Genomic DNA, 13,067 nt, shown 5'->3' on the forward strand with positions numbered 1-13,067 from the left:
CCTTTCCCATAAGCGGTGGTAAAGGAAATAAAGATGGACAGACGGCATGCTAGTAGACTTTGTTGAGATTAGTGTTTGTGTTCGTCTTTATGGCTTTGAGTGGGCCCCCTTAACCTATACACACATGACAACCAGGTGACGAGGAAGCTCTCGACTCTCCAGGTCTCCAACACATCATGAGGACGCCGCTCTGCCAGGACCCTCCCCGACTCCTTCCCACCCTCACATGCCCCTGTCAGATTCCATGCGCCCACGGAGTTGCGTAGCCGTCTTGGAAAAGGCGTCGCGATCCATTTCCTTCAGGAAGACGTATCCGCTGGAAGCCCGCACACTTGCGTCGGGGTGAGTGACAAAAAAGTCCTCCCCCAAGACCACGCCTAGCTGCTGCCGTTGTGCCCGCTGAGACGCCTCGGACCAATGCGAGAACGGCCCGTCGTAGTCCGGGGCCGGAAAGGAGGCAGATTTCTGGGTGGAGAAGCATGTGAGAAACGCGTCATTCATCTCTGCTAGACCTGCGTCGTTGACAGGAGCCATCACGGTGGCCTCCGCCATGTGGAATCGAAACCAGACATTACGATACCCCCAGACGGTCAGGCCCGACGGGCTACGCGCGACCGATTCCATTTCATCCGCGCTTTCGTACATGCGTGTCGCCTGTGCGACTACTTGAAGGACTTTGTAGTGCGTGTCTGGCCCCGTTCCCTCGGGGTCGAAGGCGACTGTGACGACGTCCGGCTTGAAGTCTTCCAGCATCCTCACCATCGGCATGGCGTCCTCCTCAATGGTTGGTAGCGGGGTAAAGAAGTCGTCAGTGTAGAAGGCGGAGCGGAGGTGTTTGACCTGGGAGGGATCAACGCCTCGCAATGCCCACATGCGGTCAGCCTCGGTCTCGCGCATAGCGCCCTTGAGAAGCTGAATTTTGACGGGGCTCTTGTCCCCCGGGAGCTGCTGGGTCAAGAAGGCGACCACTCCGGCGACTTCTTGCTGCAGGGCCTCGACTTTTGTCACCTCCCAGATGGCAGACATCTGTCGAAGGCACAGCACGGATTCCAGCTCGGCCTCCAAGCAAGTGTTCCGCTCCCGGTGTGCAGCCACAAAGGCCTCCACGACCCGAGGGTAGGGAGTCTCGAAGATGAGGCTGGCTCTCTCACGGAGGAAAGCGGCGTCCTCGTGGGGAGGTCGGAGTATGGAAAGCATGTAGCCGTTGGTCACGGCGTGGAACCCGGACGTCAGGTAGGCGAATCGGTGAGTGTTGGTGGCCATCAGGTCGGGGAGTGCCGCGTGGTAGGAGAGCATGATGTCGTCGTGGTGCGGGGCGGTGTGTAGGATTCGCCGCCCTCGCGCCAGAACCGTACCGCGCGAAATTTTGCCTTCAAGGCGGCGGACTGTTCCTTCTACGAGAGTCTGAAGCGAGGCGTGCGGTCCTTTCCTTGTCGATGGCCTCAGCAACAAGGCGCCACGGGAATCTTGCCCAACGTCCTCCTCGCTCAGATCTACGAGCCGCTTGTTCAGCCGCAAGGCAAGGTCTACTAAAGTTGAATCGACATCTGTGTCCAGCAACGACCGCTCCATGATCTTTCGATGAAGGGTCTCGGTGCGACGCTCCTTCAAAAGGCTTGCTGCCCCTGAGGAAACATAGAAACGCGCACCCGGATGGGATTGTAGGCACGTGGCTGGGATCTCCGTGGATGGCTGGCTCTCAATGGCCTCAGCTACCACGCGGGCCTTGCCTTCTCCGGCGGCCATGACAATTAGGGCCGCATCCTTATTGAAAGTGATGGTGTCCAGCCCGATAGTAAGAGCGGCTTTGTGGCGCGAGAACTCAATGCCACCTAGATCGCCGGAAGCGGCTGCGGCAGTAGGGTAATTTAGTGTCACGATCCTGGTCTGACTGTTGTGTGATGATCCCGGCATATTGAAGGCTATGTGGCCGTCTGGCCCGATTCCCCCCACCCAAAACCCAATCCCACCCCAAGCCCGAACCTGAGCTTCGTATTTCTTCGCGAAAGAATGGGCTTTGGCTAGTATGGCGACTTGAACATCGTACTTTTTGTCCTTTACCGCTTTGTCATCTGTGGCGGCATTCCATCGGTCATTCCTGTCTTCGTCTCTTTTCTCTACTTCTTCATCGGCCATCGCGGGTCTCAACAAATCGACATTGACAATGCCATTCTCGAAAATCGAGGCGCATGCATTGTGGTCGTCTGGAAGGACTCCAGCGCTGACGAAATCCATCGTCAATATATTTTCAGGTTTTAAATCTAGCAAAGGGAAGTAGAGGTTGCGGACGTAGTGCGTGAACGAGGTCTTGTGGTCAGGGTGCATTGGGAAGAACTCGTCAAGCTGAACGAACTTGAGCTGTGACGTGTCAGGGAAGCAGGCCAGACCGCCCAAACCATATAGCTTTAGCTCTACTTGGGTACTGGACTCTTTCCAATTTTGACGGAAGTGCTTGAGGTAAGCAATGAACATCTCGGGCGTGCGACCTGTCGGGAGAGACACAACTCCTGCAGGGTGCTCAGATACCCACTCCAGGAAGCGAAGCGAAACGAGCTTCCCCAAAGCTGCCACATTTGCTACCTCAATCACGCCTGGTATATGCTCGCTAGCGTAATTTTTTTGACGCTGGCTTTCTCGGACGAATTCCTGCTCCACTGGAGTGAGGTTTGGTTGGCCTTGCATCTTTGAGAAGTGCATATTATGTAGGGATGCACGCCCGGCCGAAAGGGATGCCTTTTGTGAATCTCAGCAAAGACGCAAGCTGAACCTAGAATTCGTTTCCAAAGTCGTATGAGGATCTATTTAGAATTCTTTTTTGATTGAATTTCAAAAACGTTTCGTCGAAGGACCAATGCATGAACACGAATTTGCCTACGGGGGGCGATGGAACAATAGGTGCAGCTCGCAGCATGGGCCACGCGTGCGTGGTGCTATCACCCGGTCTCGGCCCATACCGCCCACGATGTCAGGACCTTCCCGTCGAGAGACTCACACACTGAATTATATTTCTTCTGTTTACATGCATGCACCTTCGCATAAATCCTGTGCTCTGTAACCTGTACAACTTTGGGATATTGTTTCCTGTGAAAATGTTCAAGCTTGGGTTGTATCTTACCATCTTTCGATAAATCTCCCAGTTCTGAAGCCTTACTGTCTGCAGCCCTATAGGATTGCCGGTAAAAACTCCATGACACTATGTCATCGGCGATGGCTTGTGTCTCTTGTCGGCACTGCGCGTGACCACGCCCCTCTGGCTCCGTAGCTCGTAAAAGTGATGAAGAGTTATCTGGCCTTGAGGCCGTTGTTGTTGCTGCTGCTTTTGGTGCACACAACAGACTTTTGCACCTTTTTCCTCCCTCCTTTGTATGGCTGACCACTGACTGTTTCCATTCCCTTTCGTCGTTTGAACACGCCTCTTAATGTCAGATTTTGCAGGAATTGAATTGTTCGATATTTTCTTTGCATCGTAATTAAATTGAGGACGAAAAGCGGGAAGGAATGGCAAACGTCGGTATACCAAATCCCACTTGGCATCTTCATCAGAAAGTAGGAAAGCCCTGCGAGCGTCAGCATCATTCCGGAGAGCGTAAACCAGATCAGAATAGGCATAAAGACGCGGCACCACATGGGCAAAGTAGAGCTTCCCATGCTCGAGCTGTCCCCCCTTCAGAGTGATGCGGGTGGTCGCCGTAACCGTCGCCTCCTCATCGTCCGTCCTTGGTCCACAAGACTGCGACCCCCCCCTGCCGCTCCACTGCCCTCGCGCGACCTGCACCAAGTCCCCCCACGTGGACGCCCCCCCCGCCCCGGGCCCCGTCGAGCATGAGCATGTAGGTGAGGAGCTGGAGGGTGTCGTGGAAGGGCGGGGGGTCCTGGACGTTCGCGGGGGCGACGCGGTGCTTGACCTCTACCACCGTCGTCCTGAGCCTCCACGCGGCCGGGTCGTCATCGCTCGCGTCCAGCGCCTCCGTGAGGCCGTCCATCACCCCACACACGCGAAACCAGGCGTCAGGGCCCCGCAGGCTCCTTGCGCGCCCTTGGCACACACCTGGGACCGAAACGAGCGCCTCCAAGCGCCCATTGGGGACTCCAAGCGGCGCGCAGCCATCGGTTCCGAGAGGGCTCTCCTGTCCAGGCGAGACACGAGCTGCTCCATCCGAGCCCCCTGCCTCCCCATTCCCAGGCATCTCACCCTCTGACTCGCCGGGGGCACCGCGCGCGCGCGCCATCGCCTCGGGTCTCAGGGGCGTGACCTGCAGAGGAGGGGGCTTGTCCCAGGAGACGGCAGTGGGGTCTCGAGGGAACGTCCATGCCAGCAAAGTGTCGTTCTGACTGTGGACTTGGACGCCATGGGTGGCCTCGTACTGCTTAATGCCCGCATCTTCGTGCCGCTTGCCGTATTCTGTGGCCAGGGAGTAAGTCATATGATTTCGCAAGAGCGTCACCTCCTCCGCGCCAACTCGCCCTCGTGCGGCCACTCGCTCCAGCACATCCGTTATATCGCTTCTGCGTCTATCCACGTCTTGTGTGGTCTGCACAGCGGCCGAAAAACTGTTTGAGTGCACTTGGCGGAGCAAAGCAGCCTCTGGACCCGCTAGCCCAACCAGCTCCTCGAATTCTTCCTCCTTCGTCATCAACACCAGCCCGCACGACGCGCAATCTTCCGCTTGCAGGTGAGGCAAATCCTGATAGATGTGTCGGTCTAATAGCTCCAGTACGTCTTTGAAAGGATGGAGGCCTGCCAGTGCCGATATTTCCGATGCGCGCAACCGCAATACTTGCTCCTCCGGCTTGAGCTCCTCGAGGCGTCTTGCGGATGATGCCGAGCCCGCCGAGGGAGGTGTGCGGTGCCTCGAGCTTCTGTGCCACAATTGGGGTGCACTGTACCTGACACGCTCGCTTTTCATAGTCGAGGATGACAAGGGTGCACTTGCATCAATCTGCTCCGCAGGTCTTGAGCATGGATGGCTTCTTATCCCACTACATGACTCCTCCTCTTGCGACCCTTCTGCAAAGCAATCTTGGCTTCTCGACACCTGAGCCTTCGCAGCTCGCGAGGAGAATCCATCGTGATTGACCGAGGACGTGGGTATCGAAGGCTCGTCCATGAGGGGTTCATGTTCATTCTTCCAGCATTAATAAGCACCCATGCTCGCCCAGTAGAACTGAAGAGGTGATGCGGTCGAAGACATGAGGCTTCCCTCGCTCGGATGGAGCACAAAGTAAGTCCTGAGTCTACCGGGAGGGATTTTATGTGTGCAGACACGTTCGTGGTAGAGTAGGGAGCAACGTTGTCGTCGAAGCGGTGCGATGTGTGTCTGTGATAGGTTTAGGGCTTGGGTCACTTGTGCCTCAAAGGAAGGTAACATATGATCGCCAAGCATGAAGAGGGCGAGCTCCTGCTGGCATGTAAAAAAACAAAACAAAACAACTTCCCAATCAGAAGGAAGACACTCACTTTACAACAATTTGCATTGCTACAGTCCGATTTAATTGTGCATCTCGTAAAGAGAAGAACTGAATTCTTGAGGAGCGCCAGAAGAGACAAACGAACCATGAGACTACGAGTAGGTCTCTTGCCGCAAATCATGACAGTAATATACATAACTGCAAGTCCAGCATGTTCTCTACGGAGTAGTGACGCTGGAGCCGACATCAGGTCATCTTTGCAGGCAGCCCTGTCCTCATACCAAGATCAGCAGGCGAAAGACACGACCTCAGGAACTGCGATTGCTCAATCCAAGCTGTTGGAGGACAGCATTTTTCACGGCACAACGACATGCGCCTTTGTCTTTGATAATGGCATTCTGGTGGCCGTAGACTCCAGAGCTAGCATGGGTAAGATATGGTAGTTTACTTGCTTTCAAAACCCAGTGTTTCACCGCCATATTATTACTGAACTACTCGACAGGGAGCTATATCGGTTCTCGCGCAACAGAGAAAGTCCTTCCAGTGAGCCAGCACATTTTGGCAACCATGGCCGGCGGTGCCGCGGATTGTTCTTTTTGGATTCGTCATCTGGCTATGCAGGTAGGTGCAGGCGAATTCAGAACTCCTCTCACCTTTCATGAACATATGAGTGGTATCCCTCTGCCACAGGCCCGGCTTTATGAGGTAGAAAACGAGGGCCATCAGCTAACCGTGAGGCGGGCTTCAAAGCTGCTGGCCAACAACATTGCAAGGTATCGTGGCAGTTTGAGGGGCCTCCTCCTTTTCGTAGGCGCCGAAGTGATGTGGTCTATAGTAGACAGAGCCTTTTGACCTGTCCGCATGCTTGGTTCTTCCTCCTCTTCATTCTTTTTGCCCCACGCGATCCCTCAGATACCTGGGGAAACTCTCCATGGGGACCATGATATTGGGCTATGACCCTGAGGAGGGCTTCAGCATTTTCTACGTCGACAACGAGGGCGTGCGTAGCAAGGGCAAACTTTTTGCTGTGGGGTCTGGCAGCACGTATGCGTACAGCATTCTGGACGCAGGTTACCGGTCTGAGATGACAGTTGACGAGGCTAAAGAGCTGGGGCTGCGGGCGATCCGTCATGCCACGTATCGAGACGCGTTTTCAGGAGGTTTCGTGAATGTCTACCTAGTCCAAGCATCGGGCTGGCGGCGGCTTGCACGCGTTGATGGAGGGAATTTGAGGCTTGCACCCGTATCAACGATCAATTCTTCGTTTTCGAACATGAGAAAATAATTCTCTGAAATCTTTCATTTATGCTGAATTCTATAGGCCTGATCCCACAATAAGACGTGAAAGATATGTACCACAGCGCAGAAATTGTCAATTTGAACACTTGTATAGTAGGCGTAAGGCGTTCCGATCCGTGAGGCCCGCTATATCTCACGAAGTAGAAATGCATCATACAAATGTAATTATTCCCATCTGGATGCCAATGAGACATATATGTGTTATTTTTTTTCCTGTTTGCGTGAGTTGCTCCCCTACAACGGTAATCGGCATGTTGGAAGAGTTCGGAAGCGACCTGTCAGTGCTGCTAGGCTGGAGGCAGGAGGTTAGCTGAAAGCTACCATCAGAGTCCGTGATGCTCGTCCTACTCCCAAAGCTGGACAGCAATGGGCAGCGGCATCCTGTGTGTATCAAATTTCTCTACACTAGTCCTCCCAGGGACGAGCACACAGGAGGGGTCCACTTCTGGCTTTTCTGTGCATTGCTAGTGGCGTCCAGAAGCATGTTAGCATAGTACCCATGTGAGATAGCATTAATAAGCTTAGCATCAAAAATCGTTCTTCATTTTTGCTTCAATACGAAGAGCATATTCCATCTTAACAGCTGTGCTCAAGGGGGGATATACTATAATAGGGACAAGACCATCACTCGTAGCCGGGAGAACCTGAGACGCTCTGAAAACTACGGCTTGCTCTGCTCACCTCTTCAACGTGTGTCCCAGAACATGATATTTGGCCGGCAGAGCCTGAGGGGCTTCAGACCACGCTCGGAGACAAACTACATGAATATTTTTGCGGTTGTATTAGGCGTAGCAACTGGAATATACATATTCGCGCAGCCCCTTCGAGAGGCGGCGGTAGACGTATCAAAAGAGAGGGGCGGGACCGAAGCTTGTGCCCGCCAGCAGCCACCGGAGCCCTCGGCGCCCCCCCGGACCACGTGATCATTTAGTTTGAGTGTACTTCACTGAGTAGAAGTGCTCCTGCGGACTTTGGGATTGTTTCATACTCGTTTGCGGGAAACTAGCTCTCATAGCGATGAGGAAAAAGAAAAAGTTCAAGGATTTATGAATCAATGAAGCTCTTAGAGGTATTCCACATTTCTTTCCTTTGGTATCAAGCCTTATTTTTAACGGGCCAAGTGCTTTTCAAATTTCGGGGATGGTTATTAGAACAGAATGTAAATCGCATCGCTACTAGGAATGAGAGAAATTGTCCGGAGTGAGTCACCAGTAATATTCAAGACCGTTCGAAATGCAGACAAGGACTTTCCCATTTGCGCGTCGACTTCAATTGTTCCTCTTAGATCCATTTTCGAATGATCAAGTGCACCCGTGCTAAGCCAGCCATGTAGTCGCGATTGGCGTTCCCGTAGGGCGTGGCGACGCTGGCATGAATGTAATTCCGGGCTTTGTCGGCCTCATCACGCGCCTCCGCGTATAGCCCCAGGTATAATAGGGCATAAAATGCGGCGGGAGATGACAGGTTGGCTCCCTCTTTGGCAAGATCCTCCTCCGAACACGTGCCTTTGAAAAGCTCGTAAGCCCGACGCATGTAAGGACGAGGGTCTGTCTGCACGATCAACATTTTTCTTCGTGCTTCTTCGAAGCCGTCAACCTGTGCCTCACACAGAAAGGCCCAGATGGCTTCTTCTGTGTCCGCAGGGTTCACAGCGACGTCTTTGCCTGCGGTTGGGGTTTCCAAATGGAGTAGATGGGTCACTTGCATGCTTATGATAATCCTTAGTTCACCCATACTCACGAAATTGTTCTGCGCCCTCCCTATACCGTCCAGCGTAGTAAAGTGATAGTCCCCGCTGCCAAAGGTAAGGCTCAAGTTGCGCGCCGCCAAGAAGAAGCGCCTCGTCAAAATACATTATTGAGCCCTCTACATCCCCTCGACGAAACAGTTCCATTCCTTTCATATTGAATTGGGCACGGATCAAATGTTGGTGAGAAATGGCATTGCATGTTTTTACATTTCAATATATCAAGTCAGTGTAGGAACGATTTAAACCACCGAAAAGCGCTTAAATTGGATTCTGCAGACCTTCGGCACATTGCACAAGTTTTTCGTAACATTACCTTCACTCACAAGAACCCGGGGTTCTTTGCTTTTTTCGCTCCTTCCACTGAACCACGACAATGACAATTGCATTTTCGATGAATGATAGGCAACCACACTTTCAGCACGGGCATGTTGAGAGGTTGTCGTTCGGATGGTTTCCCTGAATGGACGCGTACGGTTGCTTATCCTGATGAAGCACTTCGACAAGTTGATGCCATACGCCAGGGAACTAAAGAGTGCGACCAAAATAAGTGGCCCGGTTCCCCCTTTCATTTTCTGTAAAGATTATATGATAGCGTTGGCGCTTTCTGCTGCTGCGTTGAGGGGAAAGAGTGAGTTGAGATAGGAGGGGCAGGTATTAACCTCCCTACATGGCATACGACTACTTAACGCACGGCCGTTAAAGATGCTTAAATACTTTCTTGTCCTTTCTCACGAGCATGCTGTCACGCTTAGAATCGTGACCTCTGGACATGCAATAGATCACAGGGAGAGAAGTGCGCCGTCCCATATGGGCAACGACGTTCGAATTTAAAGAATATTTTTGACGAGATTCTTATTTTTGGGGGTGCGAACATTACCCCAACGGTAAACATGGGTGAAGTTTACACAGGTCTTCTTGACATAGCGCTCATGTAGTACAGCAAAACATGGCTGCGACACGACCACAACAATATTTTGGCCCTTGACAGTGCTTGGTCTGATCTCTGTGCGGGAAGGAAGACTGGTAGAAGACCCTCTCCAAGACACCAGTTCCGCGGAGATTTTTTGGTAATGCTTTTACCAAAAGCGCCCATAATACGTTTTAGATTTCTCATGAAAGATTGAGAGAAGATGCAAAAAGAAATGCTGATTTTGTCCCCAGAAACTACTCTTCCCATGCGTGCCCTTTTTTATTTCATTTCCGGCCCAAGCACACGTCCCGGATCTACAAAATCCAGCTGATGGCCCCTACGCCCTGGTTCGTGAGGGATGAAAGGATAGCAATTGTTATGAAAAACTTTCTAATAAATTTCCCTGTCATCCACACGAAGGAATCTTGTCTGGTATGCGCCTGGTCAATGGCTAGACCTTGAAAACCTCTTTTCGAGGCGCATTGAACTCTGAAGTCGTCCCCGTCTCATAGCATGTGCTGCATTAGCCTCTCCAAAGACATCGCAAGCTACAGACGCGCTCCTCGAGGCCGCTCGATGATCGCCTTGATCATACCATGGGGGTCGTCCATAGGCAGAAAGATGTCAGGCTTCCCACTGTGATCCTTATTCTCGATACGAAATTTTGAGAGGTCCACAGGGATGTTGTGGATGTTTGGCTTCGTTCGATCACGGAGGAAAGAGAGGGAAGCAACGAGGTATACTGTTAATCCCGGCTGCGAATCTATGAGTGAACGGGACTCCAAGCACGTACCATGTAAAGCTCGATCTTGTCCACGCCGGGAACCTTGGCGAGGAGGCCAGTGCCCATGTCGTAGAGAGTCTGCTGCACCGATACGCTGTACACCCCCTTGTCTGCGGGGCCGGCGAACTCGTCGATGAGAGTGTCGAGGACTGTCTTATTCAAAGCCTCGTAGTCTGGGCGAGACGCAATCGTGGCGGCGCTAAAGGACCATTCCCCGTCAACCGAGGTCCCCACAAGCCGGTCGTTCGTGTCCCCCAACGCGCGAAACTCGTCGCGGTGGAAGTTCTCGAAGCCCGACTGGGTCGTCTTGAGCAAAATCAGAGATCGAATGCCTTCAGCACACAAAGTGTTGGGAAAAAGTGCGAATTAAACAATTACAAGTATAGAAGCTGTAGACTGCAAACGTATTGAACGTACCAGAACGCACAGATACGACGACAGAGCCGCCTACTTTCTCGGCTACGATGCTGCGGAAAAATATTGGTATGAGGACAATGAAGTGGACACCAAGCTATAGCATGCATGTTTGGGACTTACTGCGTGTGCGTGGTTTGCGGTCCTACTTTTATGAAAGCATGATTGTGCTGAGCAATGCGACCGTGAGAGTCCTTGTTTACAACGCGGGTCCACAAATCTTTGACCAGCTGCACATCGACTTTGGTGACGATCGCTGGGTACTGGGCAAGAAAATGTTTTGCAATAATGATTCCAAATTCTTCGATGGAGGCAAATTGATGGCGACGCGCCAAAATGTAAACCGTATTTTTGACAGTATCTGTGGCGACGATATTTCGGTTATCTGCCTTTGTGAATGCCTCGTCCACCCCGCCCTGTCAATTGTGTCACAAACAAAGAATTGGCATTCATTTTATTTGAAGGCATACATTGTTGCCTGAAAAGCTAAAGCACATCCCGCATTCACTCACCGTCAGAAGGATCTGTGCTGTGAGTTGGATAAAGTCGTGGCGATCGCCTTGACGATGAAGCTGCAAATATTAAAAATAAACATGTTACATCAAGGAGAATCTGGTAATTGTCCATTTCCGTTTGACGGTCGTGAAATTTCCGTCACGGCCAAAGGGTTTGAAGCGCGCGCTAGTTTTAGCATATGACGTGCCACGTGGCGGTATTACATGTGCAAATAGGGTGGAGGTCGAGTCCTTCCACAACAAACATTTCATGCTCCTCCAGATTCGGAGTCTTCAAGAAAGCCTTCAAATTTGTACATGAATTCCTCCAAGCATAACAAAATGAATTTTGGGCACCTATTTGTAACCCTCAGCCATCTCTTTCTTACCTTGAGTAGCCGCACGCCGCCTTTGCCGTGGCAGTTCGCACCGAGGAAGCCCGACATGGCAATCTTTCAGAGAGTAGAACGTAGCGATAGATTTAATAAGTTAATTAAAGCTTTCGTTTAATTGATTTTCTGTTAAGTGCCCATATGTTACAACGTTGGACAAAACTGAAGGTGTCATCCCGTGTCAGCCGTTCATATTCTTTTTCCCACAAAAGCATTCGAATGGATACCCCATGCCCCCAGGACAGCACATCCATCCATAAGCAAGCATCAAATTGGGAAAAACAAAGCGACTTGCCACGGGTTTGCTTGGGGTGTTGCACTGAGCAAGGCGGCGAATGAAGGCATTATTGGAGTTTTGTCGGGCGGACAAGGACAGCTCTCCCTCCGCCAATGCTGTGGCGCCATCGGAGGACGGAGACGTTCGCCTTCAGGTGACCTCGTCCATACCGCCGGTCAAACCTTACAAATCGATTGTTCAGTCACGATTTTTCTCTCCGCAATCCATGGAAAGACCCTTTCGGCTGGGTGGCTAGGGCGGGAGGTTGGCCCGGAAAGCGCCCCCGGGCCCGCGCCTGACCCCCCCTCCACCCTAGTCAAGCATCTCCGGGGGCTGCGTCCAGTGGTATCACATGTCATGTCGCTGCCACCCTGCCTCATTTTTTTATTTCTGCATATTCCTTCCATGTAGGCGACGTATACTTGTCTGTGGTGTGCGTGAACTGCACTTTCTGCCTGGAGAGTGGCCGAAGGAGGAGTTCAGCGAAGAACCACCCCTCAGGTGTCCAGCTCTGTTTAGAGCACTGGTTTGGTGTCATCGCAAGCGTCTTAAATAAGTAAAGCAAGTATGAGTTTTGGTGGAGGAGGTAAGATCCATTGTCATTGCGTGGTGGGAGAGGCTCGTTCGTTCCATTTTTGTCTTCTATAAATCTCGTCACAGTGTACTCATTTAGTCACGCTCTTTCTCTCCTATCCTTACCCTTACGAAATTTTCGTAGGATTTGGGCGCACGCCGTTCGGTGGCGGCGGCAACACAGGGACAGGCTTTGGCACGTCAACGCCTGGAGGAGGATTTGGCGGCGCGCAGACAACACCTGCGTTCGGGGCGTCTCAGACTCCGGCATTCGGGGGCCCTACGACCCAGACTCCGTCGGCACAAGGCGGGTTTGGAACCACAGGTGGATTCGGACAGACGAGTCAGGGTGGCTTCGGAAGCAATGCTAGCACTGTCTCGCCCTTTGGAGGCGGGGCAGGGGCGACGAGCACGGGATTTGGAGGTGCGAGCAGTAAATTCGGCTCGTCGACTTCCACGAACCCGGCCTTCGGCTCCACCACGCCGGGAGGTTTCGGTGGCGGAACCACAGGAGGCTTTGGAGGGACTGGCGGTCTAGGGACAGGCACGTCTGGTGGCCTTTTTTCTAGTCCAGGCGCCGCTGGTGGCTTCGGGGGGACGAGCACGGGCTTTGGAGGCGCTGGCGGCTTCGGCGGCGGCTCTACTGGCGGGGGGTTTGGCTCGCAGGCGGGATCAACCGGAACGCAGGCGACAGGACAAGGGGCGTTTGGATCCGCATCTTCTTTCGGGGGGGGGGATACTTTCTTGTCCTTTCTCACGAGCATG

The 13,067-nt window shown here is 52.6% G+C and overlaps 2 protein-coding genes across 2 annotated transcripts; both read right to left on the reverse strand.

Annotated features, from left to right (window-relative positions):
* Positions 1-3,797: 3,797 nt before the first annotated feature.
* Positions 3,798-4,231, reverse strand: NGA_2057100 (uncharacterized protein; the record flags this gene model as incomplete). The annotated part of the gene is made up of 1 exon (XM_005854469.1): positions 3,798-4,231. A coding segment is annotated over exon 1 (432 nt), but the record flags the coding sequence as incomplete, so codon positions are not given.
* NGA_2020200 (uncharacterized protein) lies at positions 4,229-5,322 on the reverse strand (the record flags this gene model as incomplete). Its single annotated transcript, XM_005854468.1, has 1 exon — positions 4,229-5,322. A coding segment is annotated over exon 1 (880 nt), but the record flags the coding sequence as incomplete, so codon positions are not given.
* Positions 5,323-13,067: the final 7,745 nt, after the last annotated feature.

Source organism: Nannochloropsis gaditana (genome assembly GCF_000240725.1).
Source record: "Nannochloropsis gaditana CCMP526 unplaced genomic scaffold scaffold497, whole genome shotgun sequence".
Classification (NCBI taxonomy): Eukaryota; class Eustigmatophyceae; order Eustigmatales; family Monodopsidaceae; genus Microchloropsis; species Microchloropsis gaditana.